The sequence below is a fragment of the Struthio camelus genome, chromosome 3 (genome assembly GCF_040807025.1).
Source record: "Struthio camelus isolate bStrCam1 chromosome 3, bStrCam1.hap1, whole genome shotgun sequence".
Lineage (NCBI taxonomy): Eukaryota > Metazoa > Chordata > Aves > Struthioniformes > Struthionidae > Struthio > Struthio camelus.
In genome coordinates, this window is record NC_090944.1 from 85,704,160 (window position 1) to 85,729,520 (window position 25,361).

Here is a 25,361-nt window from a genome sequence, read left to right on the forward strand (position 1 = left end):
GTAATTCAGCTAAGGATATTCTGGGAAGAGTTTTGTTTGGGAATTCCACATTAAAATCAAATTCTGAAATAGCTTTTGCTCTCAGTGGGCTGGCATGTTCTGCTGAATAATTATAGCAAACTGCCACCTACATAGAGGCCAGGCTTCACAACTTTACATGCCTGCTGGGAATCGACAGGCAAAATAGCATAGGAGGTTAGACAGATGTTATTCAGCGGATGGGAGGAGAAGCCTGGCCAGTAATGTCTGTCAATTTTATGCCACCTACTGGCAATTTTGGGATCTGCATAACAAGAAAAGGATGGGAAGGGCTGGATGCTCACTTGCAGCTTAAGTGCGCAGGGAGCCTTTCCAGGAAACGCATTACAAAAGACTCCAGCGGAAGGCCAGCTAACTTGACATGCTGTCTTGGATGTGTGTGCACATGGGTGTGCTTTTATGCAGCACATGTGCCAGCACAGAGCGGCAAAGAGCATTTCTGCGAAGTGATCAAATGGATGTGCCTCAGAAGCCACCGTTTGCCTGAGGGCTCACAACTGATTTAGCTCTGAACCCTCCATACTATGGCTAGGGCTGCAATCAGGGCCCAGGTGTGTGCCCTGATGAGTAGGATCAGGTCTGGAAAAAAATTACACTTTTGTCTTTTGCACTGACTCATCATGGGCTTTGGACTACTTTTGGTTTGGTCTGATGGGTTCTTGGACTGACAGGACTTCTGGACAACTTTTATACTGGCAGTGGAAGAAAAGCTAAGTTAATATCTGGATCCTGCATCAGCTACTTGACTACAGTAAAGACAGGAACCCAAATAACAAATAACTAAGGTTCGGTTTGAAGATGGTAGGCTTGGGAACAGGCTTTGAGATTTGGGTGAGCAAGTCCTCTAGTTTAGGCTTAAATCTAGGACAGGCAGCATCCCACATGTTTGGAGTGAAGTTGAAGATAGGTTTTATAGCACTAGCTATAAACTTATAAATAGCTTGTATGTTAAGGTTTAGAAGATGTAGCTTCGTAGCTCAGCAAAAATGGTGTTGCTCTTTCTTGGAAGATGCCACAGCTTAGCTTGGTGCTAAGCTAACACCACAGGCTTCAGGACCTGTCAGGCTTTGTCTGGACTTGGCTTGACCTGACTGGAGATTTGTTTTATCACGTAACAGCAACTATCTAATGGCCAGCTGACTATTAACTATTTTGCTTCTGCTTTAGCTTTTGCCTAGTTTTGTATAATTGTGTGGTGTGACAATGTTGTATGTATTTTTGTAACTAATAGATAGTAATGACAAGTACAGGTATTCTGTGCAGAATGAACTACCTGTGATCCTAGAATGCAGCACAGAAGAGTAAAGGCATGGGATGATAGCAGAGCCCTTGAAAGTACAGACACAGGATGATACCAAAGGCTCCAGGGATATCAACAGCTCTGCAGTGGCCAGTCAGCCAAAGGCAACCTTGGGAGCTGGGCAAAATCAGTTTCAGGGGTAACAAAGAACAAGCATCCAACATATGTAAAACACACCACAGACAGTAAATTTGAATGCAACATTGACTTGCAGACCAATGAAGAGAGTGCTTTAACAGTCATATAAAAGTGGCCCCAAGCAGATCTTATAGGGAGGCGAAAAAACTATCAATGCCAGCATGCTCCTCCAGGTAAAGGACTCACCATGCCAACCCGTATCTCTGCCCCATCGAGCCCTCGAGCTTCAGACCCACAGGGGCCCCACCAGAGAAAGGTTTGGATACTAGAAAGTTTGCATATGTCTCATTTTAATAGTATGTAACTTGAACTACAAGGGCTAGTATCGTTTTAAAGGGACTAAAAACAATACTTTGATTAGCCTGCTAAGACTCTGGTAAGACAGGAAATAAATTATTGGGTTTGCCTTTACAATGATGCTGTTCCTAAATGAACACCTTTAGCCCATAACAAGGTCTTCAATGTAACCAGCTGGTGAGAATTCACATGACCTATTCTGTAACCTCTGCACAACAAATTGGAAGAAGCAGCAGCGCCCAAAGAGGTCAGTTTAGTGTTGGATTTTGCAAGGTCATGAGTTTTGCAGGGCTGGGGCTACTAGAACTAGCTGAGCCAGGATTAAGGCTTGGGCTAACACTGAGCATTGGGGCAGATTTAGGGTTGCAGGGGTTTAGGGCTGGAATAAGAAGGGACTGCTATTTTACGGTGACCACCTAACACTTACAGCAGGTGAAAGGGAAGGGAATGGGAGCTGTTTAAACTAAATATTGACTACCCAAGTCCACTATCCATTTTAATTGGTGAAAGTTACTGGCAACCTCCAGTAGATAGAACACTAACTACCTGGATGAATTGTTCCTCCAACTCCTAGAGCTGATACCCACCTCCTAAATGACAACTAGGAGTGAAGGCTGCTATTAGGTATACTTGAAAGTTGTGTTTTGCTTTTGCACCATCTTTTTATAACAATATGTTTCAATTTTTTGTAATAGAGAAAGTAGATCCTTTTGTACGGCCAGAATGAGTATGTATATTTCTCCCTTTCAACTCTGTCTAAAGCTAAGAGGAAATGCAGTGGAACTCACAAATATGAGACATACCACTTCTCTAGAAGCAACGGTTCTGTGTTAAAAGTTGTGAGTGAACAATTTCTAGGAGCCCTGTAACTGAAAGCAAGTTAAAGAATCTCAGGGACTAGAATTAATCTCTCCACTGGACTCTAAGGGGTGGTGTGAGAGTTGATACTGCTTGGTGCTAGTGTCCTTCAGGCAAAGAGGTGGCAGTACAGGAACAGCTTATGCCTTTGGATTCATTCTAGTAGGCAAAGGTTTTACATAGTACCGGCAGAGATTTTCAGTATGAGTTTAGCCAGGAAGGCCAACCTCAGATGGAGGTGAAAGAAGGTGAGAGGGCTAACATTAGGGTTGTGACTGGGTTAGGATATGCTCTGATAGGATCTTAAGACCTAGGGTTGGGGTTTGTTGCAGGAGAGAGCAGTCGGTGAGCTTTAAGACTTCAGCCACCACAGATGGTCTACTTAGGCTTAGGGCTACAGCTGTTGCTGGGCTAGGGTGAATACTGCAGTTTGTTCAGGTGAGATGAATTACCTTTACCTCTGGGTCCTGCAAAGGCTACCAGACTTGTTTTGGGAGTTATGCTACCAGGGTTGATGAAAAAGACTTTGGATGTTCTTTTAGGCACAACCTTTTGGCTACAAGTTACTGGAGGGATTTGTGTACAGCTGTATTAGAGAAACCCCTCATGGTGTTAATTTATTCTCTTTACTAAATTCACTTGCATCTTCACTTGCCTGCGGTGTTTTAGTAATACGATGGGAGCTCCAGAAAGAGGAGGAGGAAGGATGAAAGGGAGCGGGCCTGTGAAGAGACATGCGACAGCAGCAGGGTCCAGGAGGCAGAAAGGATGGTGGTGAAGGAGGAGGCTGTGTTGGGCCAAGTGTCACAAAGAGTAAGGAGGCAGCCTGAGACCAAGAGGAGGCAGCAGAGCCAGAGGAACCAGGAAGTGGTGAGGGTGACAGAGGAGTGACATGGTATCGGTTGGCAGGGGGAAGGAACAGGGCAGCCACTGCCATAGGGCAGGAGAGAAGCAAAGTAGGAGCCACTTACAGTGCTTAAGGCTATCCAAAAAAAAAAAAAAAAAGGAGCCGTTGAAACTTATTAAGGTGGGAAGTTAGATGGTATTGTGTGATGCTTGGGGTAGAAAAGGCAAAATCAAGCATGGTCACGCAGATGATAAACTGGCATTAAATACTGGTCTGCCAAGATCTTTCAAGTCTATGCATAGATATTGCATGCTCCATTGGGATGGATAAAATGTCCTCTAAAGTGTTCACTAAAGTGTCCAATTTTAGCCCTGACAGGCCATCAAATGGTTGGCTTAAGCATTTAGTGGTGCAGGAATGATTATTTTCCATCTTAGTGTGCAAGTTGCATAATTTTAGGGAAAAGAAGATGTATCCATGGCAACTTCAGTTGACAAGTTTTCTTTTAAAACTATTGCAGCTTCTTAGATCTGTTCAAAGGTTAGGGTGTTAGAAGTAGCTGTGTTTGATGGATTAAAATGTACAGTGTACATGATGGAATCAATGACACAGTAAAAGTGATTTGTAACTTTATAGTTATTGGAAGCAAATGTAGTTTTTGGAATGAAATGTTGGACAAATGACTTTTTGCTGACCAAGATGATTTCTATATAAATAGCTGTATGTGTTTGAAAAGGCAGCTCCAGTCTTCAGGTCAGTAGCGTGCACCTTAGCAAAGTGTGCATTTTTCAAAATGCATAAAGCAGGAAATGACAAACCATTAAAGCACAAAAAAGCTTGCTAATGGAGTCCCTTTTAAATCTTAGTGGTGATAATGTGTGAAAATTGCTTAATCTGTCCAAATTCATAGGTGAGTAATAACTCCTAACTCCTTTCCTGACATTATTCTTATCCTAAGGTAAGTGGTCTCATTCAGCTTTTATGTTAAACATAGTCCTTTTCCTAATACAGCAACACCTACAGGAATATAGTGATAAAAGTAATCCTCAGGCTATAGCTGTAATTCCAGTTCTAATCCTAGCCCTAGCCTTCATCCTAGCCCAGAGACTCCAGACAGATTTAGGTCTAGAAAAACTCCATAGTCTCTGCTATCTATACCACAAAACCAAGCTTCTTGGCCCCTTTTTACCTCACCCATTTTCACAGCCTGTACTGATAGCAAATCTAGACATAAACCAGCTCCCTCTAGAAGTCTCCAATTTAAAATTAGGCAAACTTCACTAGCACAAAGCTTTTCTAGACAGTTTGCTTTTTACCAGGAAATGTAATGAGTCTTCTTGCTCACTAGCAACTGGACAATGAAGATGTGAATACATATTTGAACATGTATAGACTAGCTCCCAGGGCTGTTTTGGTACTGGGTACATTGATAAAACACTTGCAAGGTTAAACTGTAATAAAAATAGTAATGACATTGGTGTAAAAGTAGTGCAAAGGTAAATGACTCAATAAGATGTGGGGCATAGAGACATACATGTTTGAGAAAATCTATGCATAAAATGGATGTAGTGGGTTATAAATAATTCTATGGACCAGCTTTTCCCAAGATGATTTTATCTGTTGATTATCTTGTCCTGCCAAGCCAATGAGTTTTTGAGTATAAAAAGGGTAAAGCTTGTTAGAGAGTTTTCCTTCTTCAGATGTTGCATTGAATTTAGTAAAGAGAATAAATCTTCAGCTCTCATGGCCATCAGCACTTGGCTGTCACGGAGACCTAAATGCCTTTGTATCAGCCTCTACCTCTCTCCCTCAATCTTCTCCTTTTCTCAGACTTCCTGGCTTACTGTCAGGACACTGCCAGCCTCCCTGTCCTTGCTACCCCCCAGGCCTCCCAGGAAATAGATTATTCCTACCTAGAAAGAAACAGTCAAAAGCAAAGCAATCTTTCACATGGCACTAGCAAACAGTACATCATTAGAAAATTAACTTTGACTCACAGGGTTCTGCATCGAATAAGGAGAGGGCCAGAAAGAACAAAAAAGCAGAAAGCATAGGTTGGTAACTGTTTAAATTAATTTCAATGAAGTAGATGGAGTCCGCAATGCCCTTCTTCCCATATATGCTTCACAAATATGTTTTGCATGCATGGTACACGAGTGTTGAACGCAAGACAGTTTTTTTTAGTGATGCTTTCTAAATGAAAACAACATCCCATCAGCACTTTGGCTTGCTTTATTTTACCCAGCTGTCTATTAATTACTCTACTATTCACAGAAAGCAAGGGAAAACATTCCTTCAGTTGTACATCACCACCTTGTGGAGAAAAGTAATTACTGCACCCCTCTTAGTTTCTTAGAAAAAAAGTAAGCCGGCTGAAGTCAATGAACTCCAATCCAGGTTGGAGTCTAAATGAATTTTAAGTAGGTTATGGTGTTGTCTGTCCTGGGGAACCGATTTGCATAGCTGCAGCAGTTATTCTGGTACTATCATTTAGCTATTCTGGAACATGAGAGTACAGGGAAGTTTTTCAGGAACAGCTGCCATGTTTACACTACACTGGAACAGCTATACTAGTCAACTTTCCTAAGTCAACAGATCTACTTGGATGCAATTTATGTGCTAGATACAGGACCAGGTGGATGTAGCACAAATATCGTCTACCAGGAGAATGCAAGACAATACACAAAAGTTTAAAATAACCACTTCTTCCTAATGTCTTCTGACTTTTCCCAATATACTTTTATTTTTCGCTCTAGAGCATGCAAACTGTACAAATTCTAACTTCCACATAGCCAAGTTCGTTAAAATCAGTTGTAGGGTGCCATGACTGGTCAAAGCTTTCAGTAATCTAGGCAAAACTGAATTTAAGTCGCGTCAAGGTGCGGGGCAATGGCTGAGATGATCTTGGCATCCTTTGTTGACAGATAAAAGAAGGGAGGGCAGCTTGGATGGCACCCTAAGGAGGGGTCAGCCATGTGGAGGTGAGATTGCACTTCCCACAGTGACTGACTGCTGGAGGAAAGAGGAGGTGACTGCCAAGAGGGGCTCCCAGGCTATGGGAAACATCCCTCTGCTTTGACAATCAATTAGGTATGGCAAATAGTGACGAGTTGTCACTGAGTTCCAAATAAGTACCTTACTGAGCTTAATTCACCTTTTCTGGACCAACTTTTCAGACTGCCTGATGGACAGATGTGGCTACTTTCTGCTCAACTTCTCAAAATTTTTCTTTTGAGAATCATAAATGACACTTTTTTAAAATGGGCATCAATAGCGCAGTGGGAACAGTGCTCACTGTTCATGTTGAGACATACTTAAGTTTTAGCTCTACTTAATTTAGACAAGACGTTGAGCCCTGGTCCACCAGTTTACCAAGGCTACTGGCTATTTTAGTTAGTCTCTCAATTCCTCTGTTGAAGCTGTTTTGTTTTTACATAAATGTGAACGGTAGCTGGGACAGTGTTTTAAGGCTACTGCAAACAAAATCAGATCTTTCTTCATTTCTTCATAGAGTGTAGCTAAGTTGTGAAACTCCTTGTCACAGAGTACTGTGAATCCTAGAAGTACACATGGCTTCACAAAAGGGATTGCACAAATATATAGAATAAAAATTTGCTGATGGCCAAAACACAAAATACCACATCTGAGTCACAAATCACTAGAGCCTGGGAAAGTATTCAGGAAATGGAGCATCACTGTACTCCTGCACTCTCCTCCAGGCGTCAGTGCCTGATGCCTAGCTGTGAGAGGCAAGGTACTGAGCTAGATGAATTTTCAGTCTCACACAGCACAGCTGTTTTTATGTTCCAGGGCACCAGAGGTAGATGTCCTAAGCCACCAGGCTACAGGCTGTTTATCTCTGGCTCAGTGAATGTTTAATTCTTTGCACAAAGTACAATAAGAGCTTCAATAAGAAAGGTTAAAGAGAACAACCTCTACACAGGGCATAGCCTAGTGCAAGGCTCCCCAAGTATAGCAAATGAAGCATCGAATGGTAACACATGGCAAAGTTTTCCAGTGGGCCCCAGGTCCCTCCCAGTCCCTACAGGAGAAGCTCCAAGAGCCAGCCCCAGAGAGAGCCTGCCTGCAGGCCTGCACGCGAGCTGGGCATGCAGGGCAGACAGCTGGCCACCAGCCCCTTTCAGCACCTGCCCACAGCCCTGCGTCTGCACGCTGGACTGTGTGAGGACTCAGCGGTCAAGTCTCCGCATAGCATCAGACATGTCAGACATTTCAGTCTTAGTTTTCTGTTTCCAAGGGGAGCACCCTGGCCGTCAATGTATGAGATATTTAGGGGTAACTTCTCCTGTTCCTTGTACTTTCTCTCTCCCCTTGCTTTTTTTTTTTTTTTTGAAAGATTGGTTTATTTTTCATGGAGAAGAGGGAAAATGGAATCTCAAAAAAGAAAAATGCTGGGAGAGAAAAACTATTTTCTGTCTACGTCTATATACAATAGGTATAAAATTATAGAGTAGTCTAGAGTAATGACCACCTAACAGCTTCCAGCCTAGGCAATTCATTTTTTATTTCTCTAAGCTAAAATATAAACTACCAACAGCATTTTCAGCCTAGGCTATATAAAAACCCTGGTATTCAGTCCAAATCCATATGACTTCCTGACTAGCGCACTGAATATAAGCTGAAGGGCAGCAAGACTACAGAAAGCATTTCAAAGATGCTCACAATGAATAGGAGTCAACCTCAAAAGCCTATTGGGACGGCCTTTTCTTTATCAAATGATGGTAAAGCAGTGTATGCTTCTGATAGAACTCAACTGCTCTGTCAATTAAAGTGTCTGAAATCCATAGCAAAGCCAATTTGGCACTGGACAATTCAACATGAACATAATTGCTTTTATTTAGGATTATAATTAGGACCCATTTGACAAATGCTGCGCTAGCTGGGCCAAGGATGTAATGAGTTATTTCCCTACCTTCTGGGCCACAGCTCCATGTGTGCTGAGGAGAGAGCTGCATTCCCCTTCGTGGTACTCTTCTTTACATTCACGGCAGAACACAAACTGAAAAACAAACAAGTCATAAAAACACATTAGGAATACAGACAGTAGATTACAATCATAAAGAGTCACACAGCAGATGATCTCTTGCCCTCCTCATCCCTTCAAATTCCCATAATCCTCCTAATTATGCGTCTTACCGGACAAACTGATCATTAACACAACAATTTTGCAGTTATTATGATACGTTTCTTCAGTGAAAGAAAATAAATGTTATTATTAAAAATAGGGTTTTGCTATATGGTCCATTTAGGGATATAGTCATACTAGATACTGCTGGGTGTGTTTCTCCTACAGTGAAATCTATTTATACAAGAAGGGTAAAACAGCTAAAACATGTAGTTCTGCTTTATAGTGTTTACTAATGGAAGTAATCTATTCATATAATTGTGGATAAAACACATTCTCTGTGGAAAACTATTGAATTTGCTAGGAGATGACAACTTTGTATAAGTCATCTGAAATAACATTTTATACAAAATTGTGTCCTTTACATGGACTTTTATGGAGTAGTTTAAAACAAAATCCATAGAAAGAACAGAACGATTGGTTACCTACATGAGTTTTAAGGGACTACCCCTAGACCCTTATTGCATTTCTAGCAGTCGTTGAGGTTTCACCTTCCTTAAATTCTGTTGCTCTTTACATAAGGGTTCATCCAAAAGTAATGTCTCTTGCAGAAGAGTAAAACAATTGTTCATCCCTTAGGTTGAGCTGCTACTGCTACCTAAACTGGTTCATATGTATCAAGTTTGATGCATTTTTTTTAACTCTAAAATGAAGATATCTGTCTTGGCATGTGACAAAATCTTTGACCCATCAATGCTGCATTAATTTCTGTGTCTCTGCAGGTAAGAGAAAAAGTCAATAATGTAAAATGGGTCTCTCTCATGCTGTTCTAAAGCCATACTGTCTTGATATACCTGCAGACTCTGAAAGATCTCTCACCAGTGAGTAATTTTGACTGGCATTATAAGCCAGACTGATAAAACAGCCTTGATTTTTAGATGCAGAGCTGCATTCACATGTAATGAATAGGCATATGAGGAGGACGTGACACTGGAACATTTGTCTGCCATGAATACTATCTTTTGCAATTTTATTTTGAACTCTTTCAAGCCTCATTGACACTTTCGTAAGAGCCACTGAAAATCATATTTCATTGTCATGCTAAAGAAACTAGACTTTTAGGAAAAGAGGCATTGTGAAAGTCCAAAATGGTTGATTCTGTTCTTCAGAAAGTCAGGGAAACTTGGAGTGGAGGAATGGAGTGTTTTATCTTCCAGTGGTATCAGACAAAATCACCACTTTGCTTTCTTGTCTCTTTTCTTCACTGCTTTCCCAATGATTTAAAATGTTTTATTTTACTTTAACTAACATTGATCTGCTAATGCGTTTGCGTTTGCTAGAAGAGAATTTAACAAAGGAGGCACTTTTGCAATAATGCTGTATTATTATATTTGATAATTTAATAACAACAACAAACTCAAAAATTTGCACTACAGTAGTGGTACAGTGGTACAGTTTCAGCCATGGTGAGCCCAAACACATATACAGATGAACTCTTTCAATACCTAGCATCTCAAAGACGTGTTATTGCTTAAGAATTAAGGTTGTGGCCAGGCTGAACTGTGCTTCCTGCCATGTGTGTCCCATTCTCTTTTTCCTTCCTGACTTTTTATTTCCTTCTGAACACACTTGTCTGAAAGGGTTTTGTATACAGTTGTTATAACTGCCTTATCACAAAATGCCTCAGCTTCCTTTTCTCCCTCTCCTCTCACAATTCCTTCTTCTCTCTCTCATAATTCCCATGCAAGTGTAATTTTGCACATTTCATAAAGCTTAAAAAGGGGGAAATACTGAAGAAAATAAAAAAAAGGACACATATTTTGTAAAGACATTCCAGCTGCCTCACAATGTAGTCTGCATGCCGTTCGTATTTATTATAACAATGCTATTCATAAACTCATGCTGTACTATTTAAAGGTGTGATATGCATTTTTGTCACTATACAGGGCACTTTTTATACTTACTTTTAAAATAAAATATTCTCAGGAGCAAGATCACAGTGGTGTTTACCAATATTTTCCCCATTAAGTCTGCTCTATCAGAAACTTGCATGACTGTGCGTACCGTGACAATTTTTTATCCTGCAAGCAAGTCCATGACAGATCCTGTCGCATGCTTGTGATGAAACAAAGTCTGATTTTTTTGGTGATACAGGATACTCTTTTCACATCTTATTAGATAATGGATGAGATGTCAAATCGGTTTTGTGGCAAAAGAACACCCTGGAAGATTATCAGTTTTCCAGAAAAAAAAGCATCTCCCCCCTAAAAATGCATTAAACACTCCCTTTTTATGGCAAAGCGTGCATCACAAAGAAAACGCATGTCACAACAACAAAGAGAAGTTTGTGATAGTTTCATTTTTTACATTCAGATATGGAAAATATACAGTGTCAGGAATGACATACAGCAACTGTAAAAATGCTGACAGTTAACCTGTACTTTGTGGCTTCATTAATATTAATAAAGTTAGTTTGCCCACAGAAAGAAAAGGATTTAAGTTGTTTAATCAGGTTTTAACACTTTTTCATAAATTTGATGATAGCATGTGTTTAAAATTACTTTTCATGTAATTACTACTAATAGCCACATTTTCTCTCCTTTATTTGCCAAGAAGACCGTCAGATGACTGTGATAATAAGAACTATTGGAGAACTTTGTGTATTTAGCACTTACTGTTGCTACCCTTGAAAGACTCTTTGGTTGGAAAACAAAATCCCAAAGGTGTGAAACCTACCCTGTAGGTTTATGCATCAAAATGAGGATTAACAGGGAAATCCCCAAAGCACTTAAAGGATTTAGGCACTGGAAATTAACATAACCTCTGTGTGTGCTATTATGGGCATTTTGTGCTGTAAAAATGTATATCATTACAGTTGATTTTTTAATCAACTGTAAAAATGTATATGAGAGGGACCTAAGAAGAAATCCTGAATCCAAGTGACCTCAGAAAAAGAGGTATTCAAAGTCTCAACAGGGATCCAGATCCTGCTTTTAAAATGCTCCGGTCTTTATGATCATTCAAACAAAAGCCAAAGTCTATCTGAACTCTGGCCAATTTTATGCAATTGAAACCCCAGAATTGACATTTGCAGCGCCAGAGTGATGCAGAAAAAAACTAGGGTGGTGGAACCAAGCTATTTTCTCAAATGTTTCAGACTAGACCTTTCACAGTGTTTTAAGTTTGGAAAGGAGAGCAGAATGTAGCTCTTATTTTGAATGAAAGGAAAATTATCTTTTATATGCTAAGCGAATCGGTTTTTTAGAAAGAGGATTCTGCCATTTCCTTTTCACAGATCTACTTTTCCTTGGACTGAACATGACCCCTCTCATTCTCACTCTTGCCTACTGCAAACTCCTCTTCTTTGGTCTCTTGCACTGATAGTGTCTCCCTGTGATACTTGTCAAATGTTACTGTTAAAATTGTCTTTCATCCAAAATACTTCAAATACAATACTCCCATTCCTGAATCCCTACAAAAACCTTCAAGTTTGACCTTCCTACTGTTATTTTTAAGTTATCCTCAGCTCAGATATTCCCTTTCTTTTTTACTCTTACCTCCTTCTGTGTGTCTACATAGCAAAATGAAGGCAAGCTTGTAGTAAGGTACTCATATCCAAGGTTCAATCTGCAGCACTATCGGTGCACTGCTAGGGACTTCTGTGTGAACTAGTGACTCAAGAATATACATAGATTTCTTAGAAGGCTTGTGCAATCCATCATGAAATCTGGGCTGTCACATCTTCACTGCTACAGTAGTCACTATTAGCTAGACTGAAGACAAAGTATGATATTCAGTTTGGCCAAAGCATATCTTCCAAAAAGGACATTCAAGTCTAGCTTAAAAACATCAGGTGAGCAAAGATCTACTCATACCTCTGGTACAGTGTTTTAACAGCTATTCAAAATCACTGTTAAAAATTGTATCTAATTTACGGGTTGACTCTTTCTGTACACAGCTTCCAGCCACTGCTTCCTGCTTTACATTTCTCTGCTAAAACAGCCTTTCAGTATCACATATTTTCTTCCTGTGAAGGTAGTTATATATTGAAATCAAGCTACCTCCTAATCTTCTTTAAGCTAAACAGAGAAACTCTAAGTTGGTCACTGATTACGCCATTCCTCCTGCCCGCCCCCCCAGGCCCAAATCATATCCATAGCACTTTTCTGGAAACTGTCTTGTATTTGTCATGAATTGTTATTTCACCAGTCTCTGCATCATTCCTATCAACTGAGGTTTTGTATTTATTTCTGGATCACTGAGAAATATTGAATAGTGACAGGTTTATTATCAAACTCTCTAGAATGCCACTAGCATCCCTGCTGCTCAGCGATTCTCCTCAGAAAAGGTGTCTCTACACAACCACCACCCAGTGCAGCATGCATACTGTCATACGGTAGTGGTGAGACTGTTGCTGCACACACCTTCTTTCTCGTCATCCTTTCAGTTGGAACCCAGTCCCCTAAAGTCCTTTACTGACATATTATGGTGGTAATTTCCTTGTCAGAACATTCTATAGTTTGAATCTAAATTGTTTTTGTACAACTTTCTTTTCTTACCAGACTTGTAACCTCATAACAGAATGAAACCAGTTTCTCCTGATGTGACCTGTTGTCATTGAGACTATATTGATTAGCATGTTTGTCGAGATTGTTTGTGTTCTCAGTTCTTCAACCTTTTCTCTTTGACCTTCCCTCATTCAGTGCTGGCTGTCTGGACCAATTACTACAGGTGGGAATCATGAAAACTAAAGCTGCTAAATAAAGGAAGGATCAACATCTCTCTGCTCCCCGTGGAGCTTTCTGCTATTAGGGTAAACCTTGTATGCAAGACAGGAAAAGGTTCCTCAAAAGCAGGACTATATGAATGAAGGATAACCACAGATCTTACCACCCTTCAGTAAAATGAAGGGCTTACAACTTTTAGCTTGCCTTCTCAGGCAAATATGTACTACAGAAACTCAGTCTTCAACATCTCTACCCACTCTTTCCTCCCAAAACAAGTCCATAAAAACAAAACAGAGTGCTCCCTTACAATCGTAATTCATGCTGAGGGTGAAATAAACCACAGATGGCAGGTGTTAATTTTATTATTTAATGAGCTGCCAGAAAAATGTATATAATGTGCTGTCATAATGTGGGAAGCCTATAGCCTTCAGAGAGAACACTAGGGAAACTAAGTATAATCTAATACATAGAAAGAGCTAGAGTCATTTTTGTGTTTGAAAACAGCTTGGTTATATACTACACATCAAAGCAGAAAAATGTAGCATTCTAGGATACTTGTATGGCTTTGATCGTGAACCTCGCAGAGCATCTTGGAATTGTGAGCAAATCTGTGCTATTTACAATGTTACAATGCTCTTGAAGCAGCAAAGTGCTATTATTCCTATTTTAGCAATTGGAGCCTGACTGAGAGAAATCCCTAGGCCCAGATCCTTAAAGTGTGAAGATCTTAATTAAATTAATGTGGAAACCTGAATACCATCGAGGATTCACACCAAAGAAGCCTGTCCAAGGCCTCACAGGAGCACCGTAAGAGAGATTTATAGTTTTTAAACATTGGACTCCCCTATAACCATCTAAGATCATTGCTCAGAAGAGCCACACCTTGGTTTCGTAAAGCCAAATCTCAGTCTAATAAAGATAATAGCTATAGTGTTTCCATGCTTTGTTGTTTTAGAAAATGAAAATATGATTGGGAGAGCGCAAATAAGTAGACAGCACAAATCATACAGAAGCTCATATGAATTCCAAGCAGCAGTTGTTTAAGTGAATATAGGGTTTGTAGAGCTTTTTTATTTTTTATTTTTTAATCAGGCCATCATGATTTTTTTAACTTGATTTTTTCCCTGCAGAGTGTTTAATTAAATAGCACAAATAAAACACTGGAAGGCAAGAGATTCTTTCTCTTCACCTGATGACATCATCACCTGGTCAAAAAAAGACCTTGAAAATGTAAAATATGATAAGGCATCAAGTTGCAGTCCTAAATGAGCTTTTGTAGTCAAACTATAAGCTGCTGATTGGAGCAAAGATTTATAGTGAAAATGCAGGCATGCCTTAAGGCAAAGCAAAACCACCAGTGAATGACATATAAAAAGGCACTCCCCATACTACCCAATGTCATCTCTCTTTATAGTGTATTTCTGTTTAGGTAAACATAACTTCTAATTGCACTTTACAAAGTATAAATTACAATGTTATAGTGATGCATACCTGCAGAAAAAGTATTTTTGTGGGGGGAAAAAAAAACCCTAAGCCCCAAATTTCACTAGAAATGGTTTTACTGTATACTATATAAACCTTGAGTAAGAGAGCAGTCTGATTGCTTGGCTAGAGTTCAAACCTACCTAAACACAGACTAAGCATTTTGTACTTTGAAACTTTGTACTTTGGCATTTATTTCCATCCAAAGCCAATTAACCCCTCTCTCCCCTCTCCTCCCCCCCCCCCCCCCCGCCCCTTTTTATTTAGCAGAATGTCACAGTCCTTGCTGAGCTACTGATGTGAATGGATTTTGGGTACTGGATTGACTTTGCCTCTGGCAATTTGTTACATCAAGCACCAAGTATGAGACTGTCAGCCATATGCCCTGTTTTTTGGTATTTCTTGTGCTTAGAGCAAGAACCTTTAAAAACAGAATATTTACCATTTGCAGTAGCTATGTTTACCTAGCATTTGCAGCTTTGCCCATTGTCAGTTATATAAAACCCTGTAAATACTACCATAAAGATAAACACCACAGGAGAAAAAGTATCCATTTTTAATGATACCAGCTTGATCAGATGTAATGCAACTGCAAAATATGGTAGTACTTGCAGAACAATCTTGATGTTTTTCCTTATAATAAAGTACACACGCTTACTATTCATATTTCATCTAAAATCAAATTTTTGTGAGGAGAACAACACTCTATCAAAACATGGTGTCAAAAATATAGCTGCAGTCTCTGTGCAGCTCTTGCAATCTAAGGGCAATTTGCCACCAATATTATAAGTGGTAATTTTCTATAAACATTAAAAGCTTTAAGTATAGGACTGCATCAAAATGTCTTAGAGATTTCCACGTTTTTCTATTGAATCTAAAAGTGAAATCCTTCCTGCTGAGTTACACAAAAGGACCCACAGGCTCATTTGCTAAGACGTAAGATGATGGCATTCAGAGCCCGAGTCTCTTCAGCGAGTGCCGAAGAGTTTGCGTCTGCAAACAGACAGCCTCTTCTGGAGCCTTCCTGGCATCAGGCTGTCTTACCCTATAAGATGGATTGGTAACATGCATGGCACATGCTCAGAATACATCTCTCAGACCTCCCCAGATCTCCTGATTACTGATTTATGTGCACGGGCAACCTCATCGGTCCACTCTAGCCCCCTTCTGAATTGCCCCCTACCTACGCATAAGGGTATTGCACAGTCCTGTTCTCAGCACATCGACTGGGATGTAAGGCAAGCTAGCCCATTTCAGAAAAAAAGAATGAAAAGTCTATAAAACACTGCTAAGGAGAATTTGTAATGACTTGCGTGGTATACTGATAGTATGAAAAACGGCTGCTTGTGCTGTTATGTGTGTGTAATAGAGTCAGATCTTACCACTAAAAAAATCGTGGATTTCTTTGGTTATCCAAACAGATATATGTGGCCCTGGTAGATCTGCACAGCACCTACCGTGAGCAGAGCAGTGCTCTGCACTGGGGCACAGGGAAGAGATGTCCACGCTGATGCTAACCCAGCTGACTCTGGGAAAAGCAGCCAAAGAAGCTGCAGCAAAGTAGGCAGCTGCCTACAGCAGCAGACTGCTAAAGGCAGCAGCATAACATCCATGTGCCTCACCTGCACAAGGGCTCCAAACAGTTAGGGAGAGAGCCAGGCTTCTAGTTCCTGGTACTGCAGGGAGTATGAAAAGTCCTCTGATGTTAAACACTGCTCCTTAGGGCAGTTGTGCTTAACCCCAAGAGCAGCTGGGGAGCAAGAGCAAGCCTTCCTCCCTGTCTCCTCATCCCCGCATGCTCTCTTCTCCTCGCCACCTCCTCTCATTTCCACAGCAGCAGGAGTTGAGTCCCTTCTTCCTCAGATGACAAAACTGAATTTTGCTTGCAGCTACACCGCTGAGAAGCTTTGAGCTAGCCCTGCTGGAAGTCTTACAGCCATGTCAGGAATCTGTAGCTAATGCAGCTATAGCGCTTTTGGGACCTGGGCTACTGTCTCTGCATGATGCTGTATTACGCTGGGTAGATGCTTCAGCACTGCTCGGAGCTAGCTTGGGGATGCAGAAGTACATAGATCCCTGACTTCACTGTGTAGTACAGACATGATAAAGAAATTTAAGCTAGTGTTACATTCTTGCTGGCACCACTGGAGAGAACAAACATTTGTATATTGGCTTCATTTCATGCCCACTGAAGTAACTGAAGGAGTGGTGCAAGTGCCTAGACGCATCTCTTTAGCTTATAATTTTGAGCAATTTTATGCCTGGATGACTATGAAAATGCAAAATGGATGCAGGTAAATGTAAGATTTATACAGATGATTTCCATATTAAATTATATGGCATTTATATGGGAAACCACTGAGGAAAAAACTATTATTCCCTCTTTATCATTTAATGGAATACACTAGAAACTAAGTGCAAGGGATAAGGGAATCAGAGGGATTTATGACTAGGAGGAACATTTTAAAGGCAGTCAAGGATGTAAAATGTATCTAAACTATGATTTTTTTTTAATCTTTTTTTTTTAAATCTAGTGGAGAATACTTTCTATATTTTGAATATCTCACTAAAGAACGTAGTATTCCACTTACTACTGATAAAAAGAAAAAAAATCCCAAACTTGTAAATATGTAACACACATAAGCCTATATTAAAACATACACTCTGTATCTCTCGCACTAATAGAAATACACTATAACTCCAAAGGAACAATACTGTATTTACTCTAGAATGAAGAAAGTCAGACCATGCATTATGTCCTAAAGAAAAAATGCTGTCATCCCTAAAATAGATACAAAGAAGAATCTGAAGTAAAATTTTACAAGGAAGGAAGCCTTATTTATGAGGAAGTAGGATATAAAGAGGGGAAATTATAGTTATCTTCAGGTGCCTTTATAAAGTCAGAGACAAAGCATTTTGTAACAGGCATAACAGAGTATCTTTCAAAATATTTCTGCTGCAGAGGTTCTAGCACTTTACCTGTATTGTGTCAAAAAGGTTTTTTGCCACAAAGTGGCTGAAGCTATATTAGAATAAACTGCACCTTATCACTTCTCCCAAGTTTAAAAGAAGATATTTGTTGCTGAATGCATGTTGCTGGTCATAAGGAATGTCACAAGGAATGAAATTTACTGTTTGTGGCTTTCGCTCCATCTCTAGCAGCTTTGGAGTTCAATTAATATACCCCAAATGGTACGACAAACCTATTTCCGTATGATAATACTGCTGCTATGGATGCATGCCCTGGGCATTTGAGCTGCTAGCTGCACATTTATATGTGCAAACAGACCTGGAAATCTGATGGATTCATTAACATCGTTCTTGAAATGAAGAACTGAACATATGCAGGTTGGGAAGCTGATGAGAGTTAAGCAATTACCCAGTGCCTAATTCACACTGAACTGCAATGGAAATCAGGTCTCTCCTTTCTTTGTGTGCTTTAAAAAAGCCCTAACATTACCTAGGCACCCGCACACATGAAGCCTGATTTTGTACAACTCAGACTGCGTTGCTGTAGCCATCTAAAGGAAGCACATATTTTCTTCATCTCGTGGTTTCTTAATCTGAGTTTAAAAAAAGCCTATCCAGCAATACGAAAAACTTTCCAGAAGATGGCAGCAGTGACACAGGAATCAGCACAAGAGGGCTTCGCTAAGCTTTTGCAGTTGAAAAACATTTAAAAAAAACCCCATACTCAAAAGCTAAAATCCAGTGGCAGGGTTACTAACAGCTGATACATGCAAAACTAGTCCTGACAAGACAGTCTCATAAAGAAGAAATGGTATTCAGATGCACTGAAACAGATAAAAAGGAGCAAGGGGTGCTCTTTATTTCAAGGACATGGCACTTCGTTTCTTGAATAACGTAACATCTGAATGTCCTCCTCCTCCAACCCAACCTGCTAAATATTACCATTCAGCAAACAGAACAGCATAAATAATATACTTAAGATAACTATAGAGCATGGTGCTGTTTTAAGGATTTTGCTGGTTTCACAATCTTGCTCATGTGTACCACATGCTTTTTGTAACTATAAACATAGCCTATGTGCTGGAGAGCACACACAATAGTGAAAAGATTTCTATAGGTACCTCTCTCATAAGGAAATGCTGAGCTTCTGCATAAGGATCCAGTGAGAGTGCCTTTCCCTTTGGTAACTGAATGAAGCAAGGCATTAGGTATTTTTCTGAAAGAAATTCTTGGGGGAGTGAAAGGGGGATGATCTTCTGCCTCTTTTTTACTTCTACCTGTCTATGTTTGTCTTATGAACAGGTGACTGCTTTAAAATTAGGGAATAACTGAATATATAGTCATCAGCTGTTGAACTGAAAGGTGCTAGGCTTTGAAGGGAACATGAATCAGTTCAACAGCTGAGCATGTACATGCGCAGTTTTCTTGGTTCAAATTCAGAGTATGAATAGTAATTTACTGGGAGAAAATGCTACATTAGATGATTCTAATTAGAGGTGCTTCTGAGCCAGAATATTGACACTGAACAACATGGGGCAACTGTGGGCAAATTTTGAGAACAGATGAGAACTTGGCGTTAAGCCTCAATATCTGCAGCTAGATGTAGCCAAAACTCAGAACTCCATCACCTCCAAGCTCTGAGGGATGGATTTAGGTTCAGGCACTGCAGCTCCAAGTTATCTGCAAGGTGAATAAAGTAAAATGAAAATGATTTAGAAGAGAAGGGAGAAAGAACTTGCACAAATTTTGAAAACCTACAGATCTAGTTCTCTTGAATGAGGCATCATGCTTGCAAAATGTTCTGTAAATACTGCTGGAACAAGCATTGGGATAATAATGCAAATATCATGCTTCATCTTTCAAGGATGAGAAAGCAGATAACTTCTTGTGAAACACAGGCCTGACTCAAAACGCACACAACTCAGTGACAGCTGGGCTGGTTCTTTCCAGCAGTCCTGGTCACAACCAAGAGCCCATTAAGGATATCTCAATATATATACGTAGTCTCCAGTGCTACAGCCAGTTTTGTGGTTTTGAATAATTTTCTTCTGAAACAAGAATGTTTTTTAAACCTTGCACAGATTGTGCTAATTGTGTTCACAAAGTGCACATCTGTCAGCAAAGCAGATGTACCCTTAAAACCCCAATGCAATGTACATTTGCACATTTCTACGTGAAGAAGGATCACTTGGTCTCCAAGCTGGAACTTCTGTACAACGTGGGAGCAGAACAAACCCTTGTATAAAAACAAAGGGTTTATGCTTAACTAAAAGCTCATCTTCTGTGATGCAGCCTTGACTGAAAGGATCCACTATGAGAAGGCAAATCAATCACAGTGTAACTGACTACCAGTGTTGGCAGGACACTGCTTGACACCACAGAAAAGCAGGATCTTCCCCCTCCAAGTACCACTAGGAGATCCCTGTGCCTACTGGCATGTCTGTTTTTAAGGCACCTCTGAACTGACACATCCCTTTTCCCTTGGAATAAACACGCATGGCTGATGAATACCTGACTTATTTGCTGCTTCTACAGACCTGACTTTGGCTTATTGCTTGTTTTAATAAGAAAAGGAGTTTAAAAATTAATCTTATGTGACAATTAGGTTGTGTTCTGATGATCTGATTATATGCATAAATTGTTTTCTATATCGGCCATGTCCTGGACTCGTGGAAATTGGCATGACACCACCTTCTCCAGTGGAGCTACATTAATTTACAGCTGCTGAGGATCTGGGCCTACCTGTCCATTTCTGACATCCAGTATATGAGTCCATACAGCTCTATGGTGTCAAGAGTCACTAGACAAGCACAGCACATCTAGATAGTTGCCATTTGAGACATTCTGTTGCGGTAAGCCACTTCTTCCTGGGCCTCCCTCCTCTCATTGCTCTTTCCATGCATGCCACTGAAATTCACTTTTTCTGTCCATTGTTCTGGCTATATTTACATCTTTGGTTCTCTTCACTGTACTCCTGAAACAAAGTTCAAGCTCCTCTCCCTCTTGTTTTTTCAACTCTTTCTTTTTTTTTATACTTTTAAAACCCTACTGTCATAAAACAAGAAATTGAAATTTCTCTTCTTTTCTGCTGTCTCTCCCCCAATATCTTCCCTTTCTCTTCATCCATACCCAAAGCATTGCTCTTCTCCTATTGCTCTTCAACAAAAGAACAACTTCATTGCTGTAATCACTCTTAGAACTTAATAAAAGCAATAACATGCTTATAACAATAACAGCAGTATTCTTATACCAGCAACAGTAAGAACAATGCTACCATCTAACATGAGGTGTATCTTTTCTTCCTCTCATTGTTTCCATGCTTGCAAAAGGCTTGGGAGCAGCCACAGCTGGAAGCATGCCAGCTATAAAAACACTGGACTTCGGAGTGCTCTTAGGATAGAAACAGAGGTATGTCTTTGGAGGCCTTCACCTTTCTAATTTAGTAGGTATCCTTAAGGCATTCTATGCAAATTAAACACTAGTAAGTAGAGTAGCGTGAGCTAAATTCTATAGTCATGACCTGTGTAAAAAGCAGATAATTAACCAGGGTGAGGGGAAGCAGCTTGGCTTTTTTCTAGTGTTATTCAGATAAACTGGGCCTGAAGAAATTATTTGCGTGTTTCTAATTCCCATTACCTGACCATATGTGCCTGTGGTTCTGTTCTGTTGCTAATCATGATATTTTGGTCTTTTTTGTTTTGTTTTGTTTTTTTCTGAATAAATCAAAGAAGAAAGAAATATATCAAAGGGTCACTGATAAATACCAACATATCATCTACCTTGAAATAATTATGATCTGGCGGAGAATATCATCTTTTTTCTCTTTCCCCCTCAAAATTCCACTCTCTTTGCTACTGGGAATTTAATGTAAAGAAAAAAGAAAATAGCCCGTTAGTGCATGACCCTGCTGTACCTTTGTTCTTCAGCTTCAAAGGCAACCTGCCAGCTCACACAGAAAACAAAGAAAGGTTACTTTTGCAAACTATATTAAAAGCACTCAACAATAATGGCCCCAAACCACTACAGCTCCCAGTTGTCTTATTGAAGTATTTTGGGGCTATTACTGTAGCTTTTTATTAAATAAGGATCATTAGCAAACCTTATTTTGAGTCTTATGTTGCATTGCCTTTATGCAGTTTGTTTACTGCAATTGTGTGCCACAATTCAACAGTTCACAAGCTCCCTCTAACTTCAGTCTGATTTTTGGGTACACAGGAAGGCAAAATTAAACAGCAAAACAGAAAGAGGTAGAGCCATGATTTCTTGTACTATAATGGAAAAATCAGTGTCTGTCAAATAGAAAAGGATTTTAATGTGCCCCTGTAAGTTGTGGTGTGTGCTATTTTCACACTGGAGAATCATATCTGCATCATTTTTCTCTGCTGCTACACGAAAAAATGCAGTTCATGAAAACTGGTAGGGATTAATGGAAAAGGATAAAATTTGACTTACAATTCAACTTATGTCTATTTTCCATCCACAGAATGTGTTATTTTTTTCAAATTAAAAACAGTTCCAAGCTGCAAAATTCTAGATTTGTATCAATGTTTTGTTTGATCTCATATTCAACGAACAAGTCGGAAATGAATCCCGTGCTCATCTGATACATCCTCCGCTCTTGGATTGTAACGCTAGAGGAGTCAGTGTGTACTTCCAGGAATTTGTTTTGTGCTCATCGCTTGTTAAGACAGGAGTAGAAAGTCAGAGTTAACAAGTCTCCTCTACCTCATCCACGATCCTGGCCATTTGAAGTAACTGCCTAGCCATGTGCTCAGAACACGCACAAAAACACAACTCCATCACAGCACCTATTCTTGATAAAAACACAAGCAAGCTGCCAAAGCGAAGTAACTCTACAGGATGAAGAACCCCATGATCTTCTGCGTTTATAATAATGCATTTGCCAACTGAACTAGTCATTCAACAATAGATATAGTACAGGAATGCTGAACACATTTGCTATGTTTTTGGAAAAAAACTTCATTTGATTTTTGACAGGTGCCACTGTCTCTATGGAATCCAATTAGAGGATTTTTCCTTACCCTCGTGACTCCTAAGGATACATATACACATGGTAGTACACAAGGAATTAAAAAGTATAATTCTTAAAGAGAGCAATGCTTAATGTCGGAGAGTAACAGGCTACAAATGAGATCCTAATTACAAATGAACTTAACTCTAACCATTTGAATAGTTTTACTGAAGCTGATTTCAAGTATAAGCAGATGATCAGGCAAAATTTTGCATTGAGCCTTTGCTCCTACTCGACTGTAAATTTATTCAATTCACAGAATCACAGAATGGATGAGGTTGGAAGGGACCTCTGGAGATTATCTAGTCCAATCCCCCTGCTCAAGCAGGGTCCGCTAGAGAATGTTGCCCAGGATTGTGTGAAGACGGCTTTTGAATTTCTCCAGCGAAGGAGACTCCACAACTTCTCTGGGCAACCTGTGCCAGTGCTCTGTCACCCTCACACGAATGAAGTTTTTCCTCATGTTCAGATGGAACTGCCTGTGGTTTCAGTTTGTGCCTGCTGCCTCTTGTCCTGTCGCTGGGCACCACAGAGAAGAGACTGGCCTCATCCTCTTGACACCCTCCCTTCAGATATTTGTTCACGTTGATGAGATCCCCCCTCAGTCTTCTCTTCTCCAGGCTAAACAGTCCCAGCTCTCTCAGTCTTTCCTCATATGAGAGGAAATTCAAATTTTCTGAGAGCTTATATTAGAAACTCACAAAGCCAAGTACTTATAACACACGATCACTTATTTGAGGCCTTCCCAATACAAATGTCTTTTACACCTACAAATTGGCAAGTTAACCTATAACAAGTCTTTGTAAATCTTGTTTATGAATTTGCCTTTTATATCGAAGTTTTTTTCTTAAATCAGAAAATTTAAATATTGGCAGTGTTCTCAGTGTTCCTATTGGGCCACCTCATTCCTCTAGAAGCTCTGCACTCAAAATATGTCCACACCTTTACAGTTTTTTAAAGGAAGCTAATACAATACCTATCCCTTTCTTGACTTTGGTCTAAGTGCCTTCCCGTTAAACACATCTGATAGATGATGAATGTGCATCTTAGCAGTGAACTGTAGACAATGGGAAAGCTATAAACATATAAAAGTAGCATTTCTGTTAAGATCCTGACAGCAAGCTTGTCCATCAACCACAGAAACTATAAGGCTTAAGAAGATGTGTGGTACTCTGAGATAACACATGCCTTGTGGGGGTTGTCAAGTATGAGGCAAAGGCAAATGCTTTTAGTGACCTGTCAGTGTTATCTTACAGTAACATACACACCTTGGAGTATCCTAAGAAATTAGAAAATAGCCCCAAACTTACAGAAAATTAAATACTTTTTTAATTTAACAACTAAACAAAAGAAATGAGGTGCATAATAATTAAATAGCCAGTAAAGAGCAAGCCGCTTTTGAAATGTTTCATTTCTGGACTGCTGAGGAGAATAATAGGCAGGGTCACAAGTGAATGAAATAAAATGTCATATACATTCTTCATGCTATTCAAGCAGAGCAATTTCCCCAAAAGGTTATTCATTAAAACAAAATGAAACAATGGAAGAGAGAGATAGTTTGGAAAGGTTTTTTCTTTTTCAGGCACCTTAATATTTCTCAGGACACACTCCTATATATAGTTCTGATTGGCACTTGAAATGCCACAGGTTCTTTACTGGATCGTACTACAGTCCTGTCTAAACATGAATTTTGCAGCTGATAAGTCATTTCTGTAGAAATCTGTAACTAGAATAATCCAGTGTTTTCCATAACCTGTACATCAAACAAAACTTAATGGGCTTGTTTTCTAGCAAACATAGAGTTTTCCTTTTCTAAAGGATTCTTATAAAACAACAATCAGCACTAAAATACTACTTTGATAAGACTGAATGACTACTTCAATATTCAAACACCACAGCAAAAAGACTGCACATAGTAAGAATTTTTTAAAATCTTAGTTTTAGTTGTAAGGATACATTATAAATCCATCTGTAATATTTGTCCTGCTATTTCATATGCTATCACTTAACATGAATTCGTTGAAAAGTAGTACTTTGCTTTTTGCAAGATTTCTGTAGAAAGGTAGTAACCTTTACTGGACCAGTTGATGCAGCTCGGATCCTAAATAAGGTTTTGGGATATACACATCCTTCTTCAGTTTGAACCAAAACCAAAAAGTTCTCCCTTTTAGGAGTTCCCAGGAATTAAAAAAAGATTAGACAAGCATTAGCAATGAAGAAGACAGTTTTGCAGACATTTGTATAATGAGTTTGAGAGATGATATGGATTTTGTGATGTTTAATCAGGCTTGAGCTCATAATGCAGCTCAGGACATTCAGGAGATCTCTCTCTCTCCCTTCTATCCCACTACCTGTTCATGAAATTTGAGGCAATATATGTGGTAACACAAGGTTAAAATTGGTCCATGGGTTCAAAAGGTATGAGAGGGGAGTGAAAGATCAGCACAGACAGAGTAATAGTGCTATCGCATGAGGTTTATTTCCATGCAAAATCAGGATAAAAAACGTGGGCTCATCTCACACTCGCTGACAGACTAAGTCTGCTGACAAAGGAGGAATACAAACACAGAGCAGATACACGATGT

General features: G+C 39.7%; 1 protein-coding gene across 4 annotated transcripts in view; it reads right to left on the minus strand.

Moving 5' to 3' along the window:
• Nucleotides 1-25,361, minus strand: part of PRKN (parkin RBR E3 ubiquitin protein ligase) — an 802,661-nt gene that overhangs the window by 12,902 nt on the left and 764,398 nt on the right. For all 4 annotated transcript variants that reach the window (XM_068938910.1, XM_068938909.1, XM_068938911.1 and 1 more), the window contains one exon: nt 8,413-8,499. In XM_068938910.1, the coding sequence (XP_068795011.1) occupies nt 8,413-8,499 (87 nt within the window). The remainder of the gene's footprint in view (nt 1-8,412; nt 8,500-25,361) is intronic.